At 45.3% G+C, this 22,327-nt stretch overlaps 1 protein-coding gene across 1 annotated transcript in view; it reads right to left on the bottom strand.

Moving 5' to 3' along the window:
* Positions 1–20,217, bottom strand: part of LOC141272295 (uncharacterized) — a 50,259-nt gene extending 30,042 nt beyond the window's left edge. Inside the window, exons 1-5 of the mRNA XM_073682859.1 lie at positions 19,989–20,217; positions 10,081–10,263; positions 8,651–8,774; positions 1,654–1,751; positions 23–101 (exon numbers count right to left, since the gene is read on the bottom strand). Of these exons, the coding sequence (XP_073538960.1) occupies positions 23–101; positions 1,654–1,751; positions 8,651–8,774; positions 10,081–10,263; positions 19,989–20,072 (568 nt within the window). The 5' untranslated portion in view covers positions 20,073–20,217. The remainder of the gene's footprint in view (positions 1–22; positions 102–1,653; positions 1,752–8,650; positions 8,775–10,080; positions 10,264–19,988) is intronic.
* Between the last annotated feature and the right edge of the window lie 2,110 nt (positions 20,218–22,327).

The raw sequence follows: 22,327 nt of genomic DNA, 5'->3' as shown, positions 1-22,327 counted from the left end.
CATGACAGTCTCCCCTCCTCACCCTGCTGATCGGCCCATATTGCGGTCGCCTCTTGTGCTCCATGTATAACCTCAACCTTAATATCAATCAGATCTTCACCCTAAAAAGAACAATGTAAGATGAGCTCAGGTCCCATCACTTCATGGTCAGATGTTGTGGGGACTTCAGTGTCATCTGAAGAAGAATAACCTCATGACCCAATATCAACATGGGTTTACGAGGGACCGTTCCTGTCAGACTAATCTGATCAGTTTTTATGAGGAGGCAAGTTCTGGACTGGACCAAGGAAATGCAGTGGATGTTGTGTATATGGACTTTTCAAAAGCTTTTGATACGGTTCCACACAAAAGGTTGATACATAAAATAAGAACAATGGGGATAGGGGAAAATATATGTATGTGGGTTAAGAACTGGCTCAGTGATAGGAAACAAAGGGTGGTTATTAATGGAAAACACTCAGACTGGGTCTCAGTTAACAGTGGGGTACCACAGGGGTCAGTATTGGGCCCCCTTCTTTTTAACATATTTATTAATGACCTTGTAGGGGGCATACAGAGTAATATTTCAATATTTGCAGATGACACTAAACTCTGCAGGGTAATTAATACAGAGGAGGACAATTTTATATTACAGGAGGATCTATGTAAACTAGAAGCTTGGGCTGATAAATGGCAAATGAGCTTTAATGGGGATAAATGTAAGGTAATGCACTTGAGCAGAGGAAATAAAATGTATAATTATATGCTTAATTGTAAAACATTGGGCAAAACTGTAACTGAAAAAGACCTGGGTGTGTTGGTGGACGACAAGCTCACGTTTAGTGGCCAGTGTCAGGCAGCTGCTGCAAAGGCAAATAAAATAATGGGATGCATTAAAAGAGGCATAGATGCTCATGAGGAGAAGATAATTTTACCTCTATACAAGTCATTAGAGTGACCACACTTAGAATACTGTGTACAGTTCTGGTCTCCGGTGTATAAGAAAGACATGGCTGAACTAGAGAGGGTGCAGAGAAGAGCGACCAAGGTTATTAGAGGACTGGGGGGTCTGCAATACCAAGACAGGTTATTAGAGGACTGGGGGGTCTGCAATACCAAGACAGGTTATTACACTTGGGGTTATTTACTGTGGAAAAACGAAGGCTTAGGGGTGATCTCATTACTATGTACAAGTATATGAGGGGACAGTACAAAGACCTTTCTACTGATCTTTTTACTCTGAGGCCAGAGATGGGGACAAGAGGGCATCTTCTACGTCTGGAGGAAAGAAGGTTTAATCATAATCACAGACGCGGATTCTTTACTGTAAGAGCGGTGAGACTATGGAGCTCTCTGCCACATGATGGTGTAATGAGGGATTCACTACTAACATTTAAGAAGGGCATGGATGCCTTTCTGGAAAAGTATAATATTACAGGTTATATATACTAGATTCCTTGATAGAGTGTTGATCCAGGGAACTAGTCTGATTGTCGTATGGAGTCGTGAAGTCGTTTTTTTCCCCAATGTGGAGCTTAGTGTTTGCCACATGGTTTTTTTTTGCCTTCCTCTGGATCAACATGTTAGGCTATGGGTTGAACTAGATGGACTTAGTCTTCCTTCAACCTTAAAAAAACTACTAAACTACTAAAAAAACCTACTACTACTATCTACCTGATGATCCTCCGGGATGTTGTGATTCTCCTCTGGACAGTCCTGGGGATACAGAGGACGGGGACATCTCTCTGGTGGATTTCTCCTCCTGGATCCATCTGTGGAGACATAGAGACTGAATACATGACCTGCCGTTTATCTGTCTATATATGAGACTCGTCTCTCAGAACCAGTAATTCTATGTTTATGTATCAGGGAATAAATTACATTGTTGTGGTCCTCACCCCCGGTACAGAGGTCCCAGCACATTGTGGGCCCTAAGTATGAAGTGATAATCAGCGAGGCCAAAACCTAATGCTCTCTGCTCTGTACTCGGAGGATGAGGACCCTGAGGAGAGGGACAGAGAAGACCCTCGTCAGTCAGATGGAGGAGCCGTACTAAGAAACACAACTTCTCCAAGTTTCGTCTCCAGGGATGGAACCACAGAGGAGCTGGAGAAAGCTCCACATTTCCATCTATCTGTTTCTTCTTTCCTAATTCACTGTATGGAGATTGGGGGGAAGGACGGTGACCATTTACCAGGGATTGTATTTTGAGAGCTCATGATGTCACCATGAGGACACGGCCGCCCTCCTGGACAGGATCCTCTGGGATCACTCTAAGAGGAGAGAACCTGCCGTCCTCCTATTAAAAGACGAGTTACTGTGTTTTTATTCTTCTTTAAAATAGAGAGAAATCTCCACATCCGCCTCGGTATAAACACTAAAATAGGCAGTAAGTGCTCGGAAAGTTCTGCGTTTGTCTCTGAAGGAGGAAAAAAGGGCACATGTACGGCTGACGGATGAAGTCACAGAAGCCGGAAGGACGGTGTTGTGGGGAGCACCTTGGTACCAAGCGGTTAGTACCTATCAATGTGTAGAAAGGACAACTAGAGAGCCGGCACCGGGGTCATGGGCGCTTACTGATGCACACGGGGAGCCAAGGAGAGATTGTCTGGTCAGACTCCACAGAAAAGCTCCATAATACATATTCTTCTGGACAAACATCCCTTTAACCCCTTCACTCTCGCGTCTGTTTTCACCTTCCTGACCGGGCCAATTTATTTCAATTCTGAGCACTGTCACTTTATATGGTAATAACTCTGGAGCTTCAACATATCCCATTGTTTCTGGGACTGTTCTGTTCGTGACACATTGTACTTCATGTTAGTGGTAAGTTTAGGTTGATATCTTTTGCGATTATTGATGAAAACATGAAAAACGTTACAAAGTAAGAGTGAAAATTTCGCACTTTTAATTTTTATGCCCTTAAACCAGATGTAGTGGCTTGAGAAAGTATTCACCTGCCTTTTGGCGTTTTACTACCTCCCAAACTGGAATTTCACGTTTTTTAGGCTTTGCAACAGTTCATGTACAGATTCAGCTTAGTCTTACTGTAGGGACAGCCTTCCCTTTCTTTCCTTAGTTCATGTTGCAGATCATAACAGTAAGTCCAGCCTTTTTCAACAAGGAAACATGAAACACAGGATTAATCTTCGAGGAAGTGGGGACATCCAACCTAACAGCAGACGGGTTAACAACCTGAAGCACTTTAAATGGACCCACAAACTTAGGACGCAGTTTTTTAGAGGGAATCATCAACCGCAGATTCTTCGAGGACAACCAAACCATGTCACCCACAGTAAACAAAACCTCTTTACGCTTCCTGATAGGCCTGGGCCTGGAGGATCCGGAGGATCCTCATAGAAGAAGGGGTACTGTTAGAACCCTCCTGTTAGTTTTTGCTATCTTGTGTTTTGTGGTCACGTGACCAGCTGCCTATATATTCCAGCTCCGCCCTCCTGGCTTTGCTGGACTTCAGTGTTGTTTGACTGTCTTTCTAGCCAGTTGCTTCGGTGCCTATCTCTGTCAGTTCACTTGGTCCTCTGGGACCTCTAGTACTTTTTGTCAGTTTGTCTTTTGTGCTCTGCAACAACTTCTGTTTAGGAGGTGTCCCATTTTTGTCCCAGTCCTTAGTTCATTTAGGGACCCCTCCCTTAATTCTATAGGTCTTCGTTCAGACTAGCCGAGGACTAAGGCAGGTCTGTTCACAAGGAACAGGCAGCCCGCTACATCGTAGGGATTAAGCTTAGTCTTACTGTAGGGACAGCTTTCCCATATCTTTCCTTAGTTCATGTTGCAGATCATAACACAAACAACAAATAGGACTAAATAACTGGAAACTTCAGTGTGCATAAATATTCACCCCTCTAAAGTCAGTACTTTGTAGAGCCTCCTTTGTGAGGCAATTACAGCTGCAAATCGCTTTGGATAAGTCTCTATGAGCTTTCCACATCCTGTCATTGGGATTTTTGCCCATTCCTCAAGGCAAAATTGCTCCAGCTCCTTCAAGTTAGATGGTTTCCTCTGATGAACAGAACGGTGGCTCAGTGGTTAGCACTGCAGCTTTGCAACGCTGGGGTCCTGGATTCAAATCCCACCAAGGACAACATCTGCAAGGAGTTTGTATGTTCTCCCCTTGTTTAAGTGGGTTTCCTCCGGTTCTCCGGTTTCCTCCCACACTCCAAAGATATACTAATAGGGAATGTAGATTGTGAGCCCCAGTGGGGACAGCGATGATAATGTCTGTAAATCACTGCGGAATATGTTGGTGCTATATAAAAATAAAAAAATATTATTACTATTATCTTAAAGTCTGACCACAGATTCTCAATTGGATTAAGGTCTGGGCTTCCAACAGGCCACTCCATTTACACATTTCCCCTTAAACCACTGGAGTGTTGCTTTAGCAGTATGCTTTGGGTCGTAGTCTTGTTGGAAGGTGAACCTCTGTCCAAGTCTCAAATCATTGACAGACTGAAACAGGTTTTGCTCAAGAATATGCCTATATTTCGAATCATCCATCTTCCCCTCGACTCAGACCATTTTCCCTGTCCCTGTCCCTGCTCCTGGTGTTCTTGGGGTGATCAGCTGTGTTCGTTTGCCGCCAGACATAGTCTTTACCTTGGTGGCCAAAAAGTTCAACTTTGGTCTCATCTGACCACAGCACCTTCCTCCATACATTTGGGGAGTCTCCCACATGTCTTTGGGAAAAACTCAAAACGACCCTTACAATTTTTGTGAGTAAGTAAAGGCTTTTTTCTGCCCATGCCTCCATATAGGCCACCTCTGTGGAATGTCTCTACTTGCGAACTCTGCAGCTCCTTCAGGGTGGCCTCTGTGCTGCCTCTGATTAATGCCATCCTTGCCCCGGCTGAAAGTTTTGGTGGATGGCCCTCTCTTGGCAGGTTTGTTGTTGTACCATGTTCTTTCCATTTGATGATAATGGATTTCATGGTGCTCCTGGGATCATCAGAGATTGGGATAATTTAGTTTTTATAACCCAACCCTGACTTGTACTTCTCAACAACTTTGTCCCTGACTTGTTTGGAGATCTCCTTGGTCTTCATGGTGTTGTTTGGAGATCTCCTTGGTCTTCATGGTGTTGTTTGGAGATCTCCTTGGTCTTCATGGTGTTGTTTGGAGATCTCCTTGGTCTTCATGGTGTTGTTTGGTTAGTGGTTCCTCTTGTTAATGGTGTTGCAGCCTCTGTGGCCTTTCAGAAAAGGTAAAGTGTATACAGTGACAGACATGTGACACTTATATTGCACACAAGGGAACGTCCTGTCACTAAGCATATGACTTATGAAGGTAATTGCTTGCATCAGAAATTTTTAGAGGCTTCATAGCAAAAGGGGGACATACGTATGCACATGCAAATTTTTGGTGATTTAATCCCATAAAATTAATTTTTGCACATATTTTTCTCAATTCACTTCACCAACTTAGACTATTTAGAGCTGATGCATCACACACAAATCGAAGTACAAAAATTTTGAAGCACAAGTTGTAATGTAACAAAATAGTTAAAAAAGCCACGGGGGTAAATACTTTCGCAAGCCACTGTATGTATTAACTATTTTGTGTAGTATAACTAACATTTACCACATGTCTACTTTACATCATCATCATTTTTTAAACATATTTCTAATTTTTCCAACAAAATTTATAAAACTAATTTTAGAGGTTTCCCCTTTTCTCCTCCTTTTGAATTTTAAGTCTGCAGTCTTGCTCCCCAATACTTATATTTATGGCCAGTTGGATGTCAATCAGCCATTACGAACATATTGAATTTAATACACTTTTACAATACAGTGCAACCTCCACCTATACCACCTGTGGTGGTTTCTAATGCTGGTATTTCAGTATTTGGTGGGACAGAATCACTCTAAGCTCTTAGGCTGAAAAAATAATGATCCGAAGAGGTCTTCACGTAAAAAAAAATTGCTACTACCAATTTTTCTAAGGATTTTAGCAATGAATGGAATGGCATCCTGGACAACTGTTCCTTTCAGTTAATGAAACTTATCATTAAATATAAAAATCTCCACAAACTACCAAAACTGATATCCCCACTTTGAAGGCATCATTGCAGGAATGTGTATCCTTAAAACAATATAACGATTGGAACATTGTCATTAAAAATAAATTCTCCAAGCTAGAGGAACATATTATGGCAACCAAAAAGGCAAAGTTTGAACGGGACCATATGGATTATATCCAAAATGAGGTCTACACTTGGAAGAGAAACTATAAGAAAGCGCATTCTGCTTCCAAAACCATTCATAAACCGAGGAGTAAAACACACTCTCACCCCTCTACCTCTAAAAGAGTTAGTTTCACCGATAATGACACTTCACCGGATAATACGGATGATAATACCTCTGATAATGTTTCTGATTCGTCTTTAAATAATTTTCGACGTAACACAAATTGTAGAAATACATGAAATGAGAAATACTCAATCATCTTTAAAGAACGACAGAGAAAAAGAAGGAGGAGGGGTGGAAGGAAACATAAAAGATATCTCCAACGACAAAGGAAACTTTGGAAAACACGGTAATTAACATGTCAAGCTATCTATTAACAGAGGCTGAAGTTACAGTTCTATCCAAAGGCTTAACCTTCTCCCCGACAATTGAGTTTGACGTTTATAGAACTTTATTAGCTGTGAATAAATTTGTGAGAACTTTCACTTTGCGTTGTCATTTCATGGTCAATGAACAGAATGAGAACATGGAGAACTCGTTACAAGAAGTTTCTCATGATAATGTTCCCAATAGAACTGGAACTTTTGACAGGGTTCACTTCTTGATCATAAAACTCCAGCCAGCGATTCAATACAACAGACAGTTACTTTCAATCGTTTGTTGTAAAAAAAAAAAATCTCGGTATGTATCCCCCAGAATGCACATAGAGGCACACTGAACCTACTGGAGTGCACTGGAATCACAGGCACAGCTGTGGATGCAGTGCAAAATAAAAGAAGTTTAACTTGGTCAAGCTATTTGACCAAGGCAGATTAAGAAAACCCGACATGGGCTTTTATTTTCGGAGTGATCTACAGGTGGCAGTGGGGCGAGTCGCTCCCTCCAGCCGGGTCTCATGGCCACAGAATCCATTTAAAAACCTTCAACAAAGGTTTGGGTGTGTCAGTCTTTGGTTTGCAAGCTGCAGAGCAGGAGGCTCCGTGCTATACAGGCCTGTGTGACGTGAACACAGAGTCCCGAGTAGGCAAAGCTGACATACCTCAGAGTGAGACGGCAGTGCAGTCGACAACGGTGTTTTGTTGGTACGGACTATTTTGGACAACCCGGTTGCGATTCAGAGGATAAAGCTGCCTTCATGTGTGAGTTTTTGGACAATAAAAAAACTTTAAGTTGGACATTCTTAGGTCACTGTTACATTGCACTGTTTGAACACCGCCACACTACACTATCCAGTCAAATCTCATCCACCTAGCTTGGATGTTTTCTAGGAAATTATTGAAGATGACCTACAAACTCGCCTGACCTTAACCCCATAGAGAATCTATTATAGCGAATCTATGGGGTATTGTCAAGAGGAAGATGAGAGACCCCAGACCCAACAATGCAGACGAGCTGAAGGCTGCTATCAAAGCCACCTGGGCTTCCATAGCCCCTCAGCAGCCACAGGCTGATCCCTCCATGCCGCATTGATGCAGTAATTGATGCACAAGGAGCCCGACCAAGTACTGAGTGCATTTACTGAACATACATTTCAGTAGGACAACATTTCGGATTTTAAAATAATTTTTCAAGCTGTTATAAAATATTCTAATTTACTGAGATAATGACTTGTGTTTTCATTGGCTGTAATCCATAATGATGAAAAGCAACTTCTTTATAATTACCTCCCTCTGCCTTTTCTGCCTGTGAGTGGCGCTATCACTGGCCGCTCACAGGCAGAACGTGATCCCCCGCTGACGTCCTGTCTATTGAGGCGTGACTCAACGCTGGGGTCCCCGCAGTGGATGCTGGGTTGTGGGCTGGGTTATCCCACCGCGTCACACCCAGCATCCACCGCGCGCTTTCCCAATGAATGAGGAGAGGGAGAGCGTGCGGTGGATGCTGGGTATGACGCGCGGGGATAACCCACCCAACAACCAGGCAGCCACCGGTGGAACGTGGAAGAGCCTGGACTTGTCATGACGTCAGCGGATGTCAGAGGCGGCTGCAGCCGGGGATCACGTGATGGTTGTGAGCGGCCAGTGATAGCGCCGCTCGCAGGCAGAAAAGGCAGAGGGAGGTAATTATAAAGAAGCTGCTTTTCATCATAAAAACGCTTTGGCATATTTTACATAGTAGTGGACAATCCCTTTAACAGAAATAAACATGAGAAATAGATCCCTCTGTGTGTAATGACTCTATATAATATAGGAGCTTCACTTTTTGCATTGAAGAACTGAAATAAATTAACTTTTTGATCATATTCTAATTTAGTGAGAAGCACCTGTACTTGCACTGAAACAGAACACAAAATTTCAGGGACAAAAATTTCATAATCTTAACAGTTTGAGAACAACGAGATCTGAAAGAACTTAAAGAGAACTCTGACCTCCTCATAAGGAAAGCAAAGGACAATCCGCTGTTATATTATAAGAAGAGGCCAAGAGACGTCATCACATCCGCCGGAGCCAACAAGAGTCTCCTCTCACCTGGTGATGTCAGAGGCCGGAGCTCCTCCATCATCACCTCCTGGTACCGATCCTGGTGTCCTTCTAGATACTCCCACTCCTCCATGGAGAGATAGACAGCGACGTCCTGACACCTTATAGGAACCTGACAACAACGACACCGTCATCACCCAGAATCCTCCAGTGCTGTCCTGTATAATGTCCCAGCAGTCACCTCTCCGCTCATCACCCAGAATCCTCCAGTGCTGTCCTGTATAATGTCCCAGCAGTCACCTCTCCGCTCATCACCCAGAATCCTCCAGTGCTGTCCTGTATAATGTCCCAGCAGTCACCTCTCCGTCATCACCCAGAATCCTCCAGTGCCGTCCTGTATAATGTCCCAGCAGTCACCTCTCCGCTCATCACCCAGAATCCTCCAGTGCTGTCCTGTATAATGTCCCAGCAGTCACCACTCCGCTCATCACCCAGAATCCTCCAGTGCTGTCCTGTATAATGTCCCAGCAGTCACCTCTCCGCTCATCACCCAGAATCCTCCAGTGCTGTCCTGTATAATGTCCCAGCAGTCACCTCTCCGCTCATCACCCAGAATCCTCCAGTGCTGTCCTGTATAATGTCCCAGCAGTCACCTCTCCGTCATCACCCAGAATCCTCCAGTGCCGTCCTGTATAATGTCCCAGCAGTCACCTCTCCGCTCATCACCCAGAATCCTCCAGTGCTGTCCTGTATAATGTCCCAGCAGTCACCTCTCCGCTCATCACCCAGAATCCTCCAGTGCTGTCCTGTATAATGTCCCAGCAGTCACCTCTCCGCTCATCACCCAGAATCCTCCAGTGCTGTCCTGTATAATGTCCCAGCAGTCACCTCTCCAGTCATCACCCAGAATCCTCCAGTGCTGTCCTGTATAATGTCCCAGCAGTCACCTCTCCGGTCATCACCCATAATCCTCCAGTGCTGTCCTGTATAATGTCCCAGCAGTCACCTCTCCGGTCATCACCCAGAATAATCCAGTGCTGTCCTGCATAATGTCCCAGCAGTCACCTCTCCGCTCATCACCCAGGATCCTCCAGTGCTGTCCTGTATAATGTCCCAGCAGTCACCTCTCCGCTCATCACCCAGAATCCTCCAGTGCCGTCCTGTATAATGTCCCAGCAGTCACCTCTCCGGTCATCACCCAGAATAATCCAGTGCTGTCCTGTATAATGTCCCAGCAGTCACCTCTCCGCTCATCACCCAGAATCCTCCAGTGCTGTCCTGCATAATGTCCCAGCAGTCACCTCTCCGCTCATCACCCAGAATCCTCCAGTGCTGTCCTGAATAATGTCCCAGCAGTCACCTCTCCGCTCATCACCCAGAATCCTCCAGTGCTGCCCTGTATAATGTCCCAGCAGTCACTTCTCCGCTCATCACCCAGAATCCTCCAGTGCTGTCCTGTATAATGTCCCAGCAGTCACCTCTCCGCTCAGCAGCTCAATCATCTTGTTGCTGAGCTCTAGGATCTTCTTCCTCTTCCTCTCATGTATCGGGGGGTGCGGGGGAGGCTCTGTGATGGGGTCCGGGCTCCACCCTCCTGACTCCTGGAGATGGATGATGGGAGTCACACCCTCCCCCTGTGTCTTCCTTACTATTGTGTAATCCTGCGTATGGAGAAAAAGTGGTAAAACACCAAACCCCAGAGACATAATGAAATAGTTGTGGCTTTTTGACCAAAAACCTAATTACAGGTTCCTATTAACTCCTTCACCCCCAGCCTGTTTTCACCTTCCTGACCAGGACAAATTTTTGAATTCTGACCAGTTGCACTTAAAGTCAGAGGTGGAAAAAAGTTGCGTCCCGAGGGGCACATCCGGCCCTTTGGCTGTTACAGTCTGGCCCTTGGATCGCAGCCGCCATCTTCCACCAATCAGCTTATGAGACAGCTGACATGATAACATCATTTCATCGTGTCAGCTGTGCACTGCAGAGAGTCAGTGCATCAGAGACAGAAGCAGAGGCAGAGCGCCGGGGGAACGAGAGAGAAGTGAGTATGTGGTGCTTGTATGTATGTAGAGAGGCTATGTGGGGCTCATGCTGTATATGGGAGGCTATGTGGGGGCTCATGCTGTATATGGGGGGCTATGTGGGGGCTCATGCTATATATGGCAGGCTACGTGGGAGCTCATGCTGTATATGGGAGGCTATGTGGGGGCTCATGTTGTATATGGGAGGCTATGTGGGGGCTCATGCTATATATGGCAGGCTACGTGGGAGCTCATGCTGTATATGGGAGGCTATGTGGGGGCTCATGCTGTTATATGGGAGGCTATGTGGGGGCTTATGCTGTACAGTGGCATGTAAAAGTTTGGGCACCCATGGTCAAAATTACTGTTATTGTGAACAGTTAAGCAAGTTGACGATGAAATGATCTCTAAAAGGCCTAAAGTTAAAGAAGAATTGAAAGACTCTTCTCCGGCTACAAAAAGCGTTTACAAGCTGTGATACTTGCAAAAGGGGGCGCTACTAGGTACTAACCATACAGGGTGCCCAAAGTTTTGCATTTGCCTATTTTCCTTTCTGTCATTTTAAAATGTAAAACATGAAAATATATATATTTTTTTGCCTAAAATATAAAGGAATTATCATCTTTAACTTTAGGCCTTTTAGAGATCATTTCAACTTCAGCTTGCTTTAAACTGTTCACAATAACAGTAATTTTGACCATGGGTGCCCAAACTTTTACATGCCACTGTACACTGTGTTCCAAATTATTATGCAAAAAGTGTTTAGGAGTGATAAGGTAAGAATTTTTTTGTTTGTCAGCTAACCCCTTTACCTCCGAGGGTGGTTTGCAATTTTTACAATTCTGACCACTGTCACTTTATGAGGTAATTACTCTGGAGCTTCAACGGATCCCGCTGATTCTGAGATTGTTTTTTTCGTGACATATTGTACTTCATGATTGTGGTAAAATTTCTTCAATATCACTTGCGTTTATTTGTGAAAAAAATGGAAATTTGGCGAAAATTTTGCAATTTTCAAAATTTGAATTTTTATGCCCTTAAATCAGAGAGATATGTCACACAAAATACTTAATAAATAACATTTCCCACATGTCTACTTTACATCAGCACAATTTTGGAACCAAAATTTTTTTTTGCTAGGGAGCTATAAGGGTTAAAAGTTGACCAGCGATTTCTCATTTTTCCAACAAAATTTACAAAACCATTTTTTTAGGGACCACATCACATTTGAAGTCACTTTTAGAGGTCTTTATGAAGAAAATACCCAAAAGTGACACCACTCTAAAAACTGCACCCCTCAAGGTGCTCAAAACCACATTCAAGAACTTTATTAACCCTTCAGGTGCTTCACAGGAATTTTTGGAATGTGGAAGAAAAAAATGAACATTTAACTTTTTTCACAAAAATGTTACTTTAGACCCAATTTTTTTTTATTTTCACAGGGGTAACAAGAAAAAATGGACCCCAAAATTTGTTGTGCAATTTCCCCTGGGCACGCATATACCCCATATGTGGGGAAAAACCACTGTTTGGGCGCACAGCAGGGCTCGGAAGGGAAGGAGCGCCATTTGACTTTTTGATTGTAAAATTTGCTTGAATAATTAGCGGACGCCATGTTGCATTTGGAGAGCCCCTGATGTGCCTAAACATTGGATTTGTAAAAATGAAAAAGTATTTTCTTTCCACTTTTTCATTTTTACGAATCAATTTGTGAAGCACCTGGGGGTTCCAAGTGCTCACTATGCATCTATATAGGTGCCTTGGGGGGTCTAGTTTCCAAAATGGGGTCACTTGTGGGGGAGCTCCAATGTTTAGGCACACAGGGGCTCTCCAAATGCAACATGGTGTCCGCTAACAAATTGAATGGAAAATCGGCTCAAATTGTTAGCGGACACCATGTTGCGTTTGGAGAGCCCCTGTGTGCCTAAACATTGGAGCTCCCCCACAAGTGACCCCATTTTGGAAACTAGACCCCCCCAAGGCACCTATCTAGATGCATAGTGAGCACTTGGAACCCCCAGGTGCTTCACAAATTGATTCATAAAAATGAAAAAGTGTCGTTTTCTTTTTTTTTTTTTTTTTTAATGCGTTCCGCATGTGGTAAAATTGATAATGCAGCGTTATTCTTCGGGTCAGTACGTTTACAGCGGTACCACATTTATATTGTTTTTCTATGTTTTGCACTTTTACATAATAAAAGCAATTTTATAGAAAAAAATTATTTTTTAGCATCGCTTTATTCTGAGAGCTATAACTTTTTTATTTTTTGGCTGATGGAGCTGTATGGTGACTTGTTTTTTTGCGGGACGAGATGACGTTTTCAGCGGTACCATTTTTATTTATATTCGTCTTTTTGATCGCGTGTTATTTCATTTTTTGCTTGGCGGTGTGATAATAAAGCATTGTTTTTTGCTTCGTTTTTTATTATTATTTTTTTTACCGTGTTCACTGAAGGGGTTAACTAGTGAGACAGTTTTATAGGTCAGGTCGTTCCGGACGCGGCAATACCAAATATGTGTACTTTTATTGTTTGTTTGTTTTTTTATAATAATATTTATTGATGGGTACATTATATTTTTATTTTTGGTGGATTATTTTTTTATTTTTATTTTTTTTCACTTTATGACACTTTTTTTACTTTTTTACTTTGTCCCACTATGGGACTTTCACTTTTTTTTCTCTGATCGCCTGCATGGCACAGGAATGGAGCACCATACCTGTGCTATGCAGGCTGTCAGCGCTGCATTGGGAGAAGATAGTTTGGAAATGCACTGCACATGTCCAAAAAATCTTCCTGCTGTCTGGTGACCCGGATGTTGTCATGACGACATCGGGTCGTCATGGCAACATCCTGGAAGCCGCGGCAGATAGCGCTGGAGGCCGGAAGAGGAGGTGAGTCTCGGCGATCACCTCCCCTTGCCACCGCAAGCAGCATTGCAGGGGTTAATGTGCCGGGAGCGGTGCGGGACCGTTCCCTGCACGTAGTACCGGGTGTCAGCTGTGACAATCAGCTGACACCCGGCGGCGATCGCGCCCGCACAGCCTGTGTGCGCGCGCGATCGCCATGACGTACTAATACGGGTCAGACACTTAAGTCCCAGAGCACAGACGTGTATTAGTACGTCTAATGTTGTTAAGGGGTTAAACTCATTGATGGTGATGTGTGTCAGGGCTCTTTATATGACTGTAAGCAATTGCAGACACCTGTGCTAATTAGTTTGGCAGGTGTGTCCAATGAAAGGCAAGACTACTTAAGAAGGTTGTCCCACATTATTAAGCAGCCTACATTTTCTGGCAAAATGGGAAAGAAAAAGGATGTGTCGGCTGCTGAGAAGCAACAAATTGTGGAGTGTTTAGGTCAAGACATGACTACAATCAACATTGCCAAGACACTTCATCGTGATCATCGCACAATCAAGAAGTATGTAGCTGATTCACAGTACACACGTGTGCGTGCTGATAAGGGAAAATTGAGGACTCTTTCCTACAGGCAATTACGTCAGGTTAAAAGAGCAGCGGCAAAAAAGCCTTGTCATAGCAGCAGACAAGTTTTTGAAGCTGTTGGTGCCTCCAACGTCCCCCGAACAACAGGGTCCTTCAGAGGTTTGCAGCTGTGCGTAATCCATCCTGTCGACCTCCTCTATCCACTGCACACAAGCAGAAACGGCTCCAGTGGGCCAAACAATACATGAAGACTGACTTCAAAACTATTTTGTTCACCGATGAGTGCCGTGCAACACTCGATGGTCCAGATGGATGGAGTGGAGGATGGCTGGTTGATGGACACCCCATGCAAACACGGCTACGGCGCCAACAAGGAGGAGGTGGAGTAATGTTTTGGGCTGGAATCATAGGGAGAGAGATTGTCGGCCCCTTTAGGATCCCTGAAGGGGTAAAGATGAACTCTATAATGTATGTTGAGTTTCTCAAACAGCACTTCCTGCCATGGTTCAAGAAGAAGAACCGTGCATTCCGCAGCAAGATCATTTTCATGCATGATAATGCCCCGTCTCATGCTGCACATAACACATATGCATCTCTGGCTGCTATGGGCATAAAAGGGGACAAACTTATGGTGTGGCCCCCATGCTCCCCTGACCTCAACCCCATTGAGAACCTCTGGAGCATCATCAAAAGGAGTGTCTATGATGGCGGGAGGCAGTTCACATCTAAGCAACAGCTCTGGGAGGGTATTCTGTCCTCATACAAAACAATTGAAGCAGAAACCATCCAAAACCTGACAAATTCAATGGACGAGAGAGTTCAGAAGCTCCTTTCGAACAAGCGGTCCTATGTGCAAATGTAACATCACCTAGAATAAAGTTTTGAGGTGAAAACTGTTTGATTTCAGTTTGTAATAACCTGCTAATGCTTATAATTTCAAAAATGACCATTTTTTTGTTCTTTATTAAAATAAAAAGGTTGAAAACTCTGAGTTTGAGTTTTTTATTTTTTAAAAATATCCTGTTATCATAGGCAGTTTGTACTAAAACCTTTCAATTGTACTCTAATAGTTATTTGACTGGAAAATTACAATGACTGCAATTCATATAGGTAATTTGGGAAAATCTGAGAAAATATTATTTGCATAATAATTTGGAACACAGTGTATATGCAAGGCTATACGGGAGCTCATGCTCTATATGGGAGGTTATGTGGGGTCTCATGCTGTATATGGGAGGCTATGTGGGAGATGATGCTGTATATAGGGAGGCTATGTGAGGGCTCATGCTGTATATGGGAGGCTATGTGGGGGCTCATTCTGTATATAGGGAGGCTATGTGAGGGCTCATGCTGTATATGGGAGGCTATGTGAGGGCTCATGCTGTATATGGGAGACTATGTGAGGGCTCATGCTGTATATGGGAGGCTATGTGGGAGCTCATACTGTATATGGGAGGCTCTGCGGGGGCTCATGCTGTATATAGGAGGCTATGTGAGGGCTCATGCTGTATATAGTGAGGCTATGTGAGGGCTCATGTTATATATAGGAGGCTATGGGGAGGCTCATGCTGTATATAGGAGGCTATGGGGAGGCTCATACTGTTTATAGGCGGCTCTGCGGGGGCTCATGCTGTATATGGTCGGCTTTGCGGGGGCTCATGCTGTATATGGGAGGCTCTGCGGGGGCACATGCTATATATGGGAGGCTATGAGGGGGCTCATGCTGTATATGGGAGGCTATGCAGGGGCTCAAGCTGTATATGGAAGGCTCTGCGTGGGCTCATACTGTATATGGGAGGCTCTGCGGGGGCTCATGCTGTATATGGGAGGTTCTGCGTGGTTCTTGCTGCATATGGGAGGCTATGCGAGGACTCATGCTATATATGGGAGGCTATGTGGGGGCTCATGCTATATATGGGGGGCTCTGCGGGGCTCATGCTATATATGGGAGGCTCTGCAGGGGCTCATGCTGTATATTGGAGGCTCTGCAGGGGCTCATGCTGTATATGGGAGGCTCTGCAGTGTTATGATCTGCAACATAAACTAAGGAAAGAATGGGGAGAGCTGTCCCTACAGTAAGACTAAGTTGAATCCCTACGATGTAGCGGGCAGCCTGTTCCTTGTGAACAGACCCGCCTTCGTCCTCGGCTAGTCTGAACGGAGACCTATAGAATAAAGGGAAAGGTCCCTAAAAGAACTAAGGACTGGGACAAAATGGGACACCTCCTAACAGAAGTTGTTGCAGAGCAAAAAGACAAACTGACAAAAAGTACTAGAGGTCCCAGAGGACCAAGCAAACTGACGGAGATAGGCACCGAAGCACCTGGCTAGAAAGACAGTCTAGAAAACACTGAAGTCCAGTAAAGCCAGAAGGGCGGAGCTGGAATAAATAGGCATCTGGTCACGTGACCGCAAAACACAAGATAGCAAAAACTAACAGGAGGGTTCTAACATGCAGGGGCTCATGCTGTATATGGGAGGCTCTGCAGGGGCTCATGTTGTATATGGGAGGCTATGTGAGGGCTCATGCTGTATATGGGAGGCTCTGCAGGGGCTCATGTTGTATATGGGAGGCTATGTGAGGGCTCATTAAGTATATAGGAAGCTATGTGGCGGCTCATGCTGTATATAGGAGGCTATGTGGGGGCTCATGCTGTATAAAGGAGGCTATGGGGGCTCATGCTGTATTTAGGAGGCTATGTGAGGGCTCATTCTGTATATAGGAGGCTATGGGGGGGCTCACGCTTTATATAGGAGGCTATTTTGGGGGCTCATGCTATATATAGGAGGCTATGTAGGAGCTCATGCCGTATATAGGAGGCTATGGAGGGCTCATGCTGTATGTCAGGACTTCCACAGGGACGACACCGGCGAGATCACACAATATCCCACCACTGCAGTCACTCTGTCAAGATTTCATCAGGGATTCGTGCACACACGACCCCGATTACGCACTACATAGGTATCGGCAAGCATCCAGTGAGTGTATGGCGTACACACCTGCGGATTCCAATGCATGGAATATGTGTATACACCCCAGTACAGTCACTGCCAGCTTCACAATAGCCCACTTATTATTATTCGCTGCCACCACCGACCCAATTTGAAATATAACACAGGCCGGGTAGGACGTCTGCGTTCTGGTAGCGTATGGCTTTGGGGGTGGGAACGATTACAGAACAAAAGAAACAGGACTATTACATTTTATATTTAATCCAAAAGAGAGGGAGCTCCAATGATTTGATCGTTATCGAACGTGATCCTTTGCTTTTAGAATCAATCCCACATCCCGGCAATGAATACTGAACCCCCCTTCGGCTGGGACTTTTATGCCGAAGGGGGAAACCTGCCCACCCACCCCCTGTGATGACATCACGTGGGCTGGGCTCCACCCTTCATATTTTTATTAGAATCTCTAACTTCTGGGATAACTTATCTCTGGTAGATCGCAGAAACCCGAAAGTGATACCATATTTTCCAGTATGAATTTACCTTTGTTTAGAGACCACACATGACCTGGCTCCGGTCCGTTATTCTCTATTTTTGAGTTACAGCTCACCGGAGGGGCTTACAGCTACGGAAGAATATCCATATTGCTCCTTAGCTGACCCTGCCACTAAAAATATGGGTCCAATTATTATCGGAAGTATAGAACTTCAGATATTCAACATTTTGCAGCAGTGCCCGTCCGACTGAAGATTTCTGTTGAATTCGTTTGAAGCCCAGGACTAAATCTTCATCAGCTAGATGTAAATTGTCGCAGGTTTGTGTCACTGGAAAACACACTCTCATGCTAATTGGGTTTGCCACCTCTCTTTGTACTGGCATATGTCTACAAGCTACTCCTCCTGTGTGTGATAATTTGCATACAGACAGATAGTGGATAAGTGAAGGGGAAAGAACAACTTGGGGAGTGCGACATTTTCTTAATATTACTTTAATATTTCCTATGACATTGTATATAGGAGGCTATGGGGGCTCATGCTGTATATAGGAGGCTATGGGGGGCTCATGTTGTATATAGGAAGCTATGGAGGGCTCATGTTCTATATAGGAGGCTATGGGGGGGGCTCATGCTATACAGTGGGGAAATAAGTATTTGATCCCTAGCTGTTTTTGTAAGTTTGCCCACTGACAAAGACATGAACAGTTTATAATTTTAAGGGTAGGTTAATTTTAACATTGAGAGATAGAATATGCCCCCCCACAACAAAAAAAATAAAGAAAATAACATTCTATAAATTAAATTAATTTATTTGCATTTTGCAGAGAGAAATAAGTATTTGATCCTCTACAAAATATTATGAGTTCTGGCTCCTACAGACCAGTTAGACGCTCCTAATCAACTCTTTACCTGCATTAAAGACAGCTGTCTTACATAGTCACCTGTATACAAGACTCCTGTCCACAGACTCAATTAATCAGTCAGACTCTAACCTCTACAACATGGGCAAGACCAAAGAGCTTTCTAAGGATGTCAGGGACAAGATAATAGACCTGCAGAAAGCTGGAATGGACTACAAAACCATAAGTAAGATGCTGGGTGAGAAGGAGACAACTGTTGGTGCAATGGTAAGAAAATGGAAGAAATACAAAATGACTGCCAACTGACATCGATCTGGGGCACCATGCAAAATCTCACCTCGTGGGGTATCCTTGATCATGAGGAAGGTGAGAGATCAGCCTAAAACTACACGGGGGGAACTTGTTAATGATCTCAATGCAGCTGGGACCACAGTCACCAAGAAAACCAGTGGTAACACATTACGCCTTAAAGGTTTAAAATCCTGCAGTGCCCGCAAGGTCCCCCCTGCTCAAGAAGGCACATGTGCAGGCCCGTCTGAAGTTTGCCAATGAACATCTGGATGATTCTGTGAGTTATTGGGAGAAGGTGCTGTTGTCAGATGAGACAAAAATTTAGCTCTTTGGTATTAACGCAACTCGCCGTGTTTGAAGGAAGAAGGATGAGTACAATCCTAAGAACATCTTCCCAACCGAGAAGCATGGTGGGGGAAACATTATACTTTTGAACATTTCCTGCCCGGATCGCTGATCTAATACTCTGGATGCTTTTACACTGCAGGGCATCAATTCAGTATCTCATACACGGGGAGGAGGCGTTAGGTGCTGCTCTGAGCTGGAGCTTACAGGCCACCGTCCCTGGTGACTCTGCAGCCATCTTTTGGACCGTGGTAACCATGGAATCAATCGGCACAATGTGATCACAATTTCGTTGTGCCGATCGGAGCAAGGAGTGAGCCCCCTCCCTCGCCGACGCCCATCGATGTCTCTGTCACTACTGATAGCAGCATCCAAGGGTTTAAACGCTTGAGATCGCCGCTATCACCGTCAGCTCCTATATACCGCTAACACCTGTCGATGATCGCGGCTTGGAGTGAATCCGTGTGATCCTCACGCTGTACATGTACGGTGAATGTCGTGAAGGGGTTAAAGGGAATCTGTCACCATATTTTTGCCAACTAATCTGAGAGCAGCATGATGTCGGGGCAGAGACCCTGATTCCAGCAATGTGTCACTTACTGAGCTGCTTGCTGCAGTTTTGATAAAATCCCTGTTTAATCAGAAGGAGACGATCACTGGAGGTCGAGTAAACCTGCTGCCAGGTCGTCACTACCCCACCACTGACTGGCAGATTTCTGCCTATGCACAGTGTACAGAGAGCAGCCAATCAGGGCTGTGGGCGGGGCTACACAGAGCTCAGTGTTGGAGCACTACTAGATCTACAGCAGAGAAAACAGGGATTTCATCATAACTGCAGCGAGCAGCCCAGTAAGTGACAGATCACTGGAATCAGGGTCTCTGCCCCCACATCATGCTGCTCTCAGATCAGATAGAAAAACCCAATGTCGGACTTGTTACATAACACAATAAAGCTGATAGAAATGTAGAGGAGTTACCTCTCCGCTCAGCAGGGAGATGATCTCCAGGGTGAAGTGTAATAATCTTCTGGTGGTCTCGTCCTCGTCCATCCTCGGGGTCATTCAGGAGAAGGAGGGATGAGCACTGGATCAGCTGGAGGGATCTCGTCCTGCCGGCTGATAACAGAGAGCAAGAACTGCACACAACCAGGACGGGCTGCTGCACTGAGAGCTGGAGGACCTGTGGTGACGTCACCGCCATGTGATCAGGGGGAGGGGCTCAGGAGAGAAGAGAAGGACATGTGATAATGATGACGTCACCACAGCTCCTCCCCCTCAGTGCGGCAGACGCTTCATACTTCTCCTGGATCTCTGTTCTCTCTGTTATCAGCCATTATACAGAGACCTGCGCCCAGGAGACATTATATACAGAGCAGAGAACATTCCCCGCAGATTATATTCCTGGAGACAGAGCAGGATCTGTGTGACGTCAGCACTGAGGGGATTCCAGGAGGAGACCAGAGGCCGAGAGACCGGATCCATCAGTGATCGGAGCCTTAGTTACAGGATCCATCGCTCGTGGTTGGTGACGTCTTGTGGATGTGATCGGAGCCTTAGTTACAGGATCCATCGGTCGTGGTCGGTGACGTCTTGTAGATGCGATCGGAGCCTTGGTTACAGGATCCATCGGTCGTGGTCGGTGACGTCTTGTAGATGTGATCGGAGCCTTAGTTATAGGATCCATCGGTCGTGGTCGGTGACGTCTTGTAGATGTGATCGGAGCCTTAGTTACAGGATCCAGCGGTCCTGGTCGGTGACGTCTTGTAGATGTGACCAGAGCCTTAGTTACAGGATCCATCGGTTGTGGTCGGTGACGTCTTGTAGATGTGATCGGAGCCTTAGTTACAGGATCCATCAGTCGTGGTCGGTGACGTCTTGTAGATGTGATCGGAGCCTTAGTTACAGGATCCATCAGTCGTGGTCAGTGACGTCTTGTAGATGTGATCGGAGCCTTAGTTACAGGATCCATCAGTCGTGGTCGGTGACGTCTTGTAGATGTGATCGGAGCCTTAGTTACAGGATCCATCAGTGGTCGGTGACGTCTTGTAGATGTGATCGGAGCCTTGGTTACAGGATCCATCGGTCGTGGTCGGTGACGTCTTGTAGATGTGATCGGAGCCTTAGTTATAGGATCCATCGGTCGTGGTCGGTGACGTCTTGTAGATGTGATCGGAGCCTTAGTTACAGGATCCAGCGGTCCTGGTCGGTGACGTCTTGTAGATGTGACCAGAGCCTTAGTTACAGGATCCATCGGTTGTGGTCGGTGACGTCTTGTAGATGTGATCGGAGCCTTAGTTACAGGATCCATCGGTCCTGGTCGGTGACGTCTTGTAGATGTGATCAGAGCCTTAGTTACAGGATCCATCGGTTGTGGTCGGTGACGTCTTGTAGATGTGATCGGAGCCTTAGTTACAGGATCCATCGGTCCTGGTCGGTGACGTCTTGTAGATGTGATCGGAGCCTTAGTTACAGGATCTATCGGTTGTGGTCGGTGACGTCTTGTAGATGTGATTGGAGTCTTAGTTACAGGATCCTTCGCTCGTGGTCGGTGACGTCTTGTAGATGTGATCGGAGCCTTAGTTACAAGATCCATCGCTCGTGGTCGGTGACCTCTTGTAGATGTGATCGGAGCCTTAGTTACAGGATCCATCGGTCGTGGTCGGTGTCGTCTTGTAGATGTGATCGGAGCCTTAGTTACAGAATCCATCGGTCGTGGTCGGTGTCGTCTTGTAGATGTGATCGGAGCCTTAGTTACAGGATCCATCGGCCGTGGTCGGTGTCGTCTTGTAGATGTGATCGGAGCCTTAGTTACAGGATCCATCGCTCATGTTCGGTGACGTCTTGTAGTTGTGATCGGAGCCTTAGTTACAGGATCCATCAGTGGTCGGTGACGTCTTGTAGATGTGATCGGAGCCTTAGTTACAGGATCCATCGCTCGCGGTCGGTGACGTCTTGTAGATGTGATCGGAGCCTTAGTTACAGGATCCATCGCTCGTGTTCGGTGACGTCTTGTAGATGTGATCGGTGCCTTAGTTACAGGATCCATCGCTCGTGGTCAGTGATGTCTTGTAGATGTAATCGGAGCCTTAGTTACAGGATTCATCGGTCGTGGTCGGTGACGTCTTGTAGATGTGATTGGAGCCTTAGTTGCAGGATCCATGGGTCGTGGTCGGTGACGTCTTGTAGATGTGATCGGAGCCTTAGTTACAGGATCCATCGGTCGTGGTCGGTGACGTCTTGTAGATGTGATCGGAGCCTTAGTTACAGGATCCATCGGTCGTGGTCGTCTTGTAGATGTCATCGGGCCTTAGTTACAG

Source organism: Phyllobates terribilis, unplaced genomic scaffold, assembly GCF_046119375.1.
Source record: "Phyllobates terribilis strain yellow unplaced genomic scaffold, ASM4611937v1 Scaffold_1__5_contigs__length_1240528914, whole genome shotgun sequence".
Taxonomy (NCBI): domain Eukaryota; kingdom Metazoa; phylum Chordata; class Amphibia; order Anura; family Dendrobatidae; genus Phyllobates; species Phyllobates terribilis.
The sequence above is the reverse complement of the archived record's forward strand: the minus strand, read 5'-3'. Positions and strand labels throughout refer to the sequence as shown.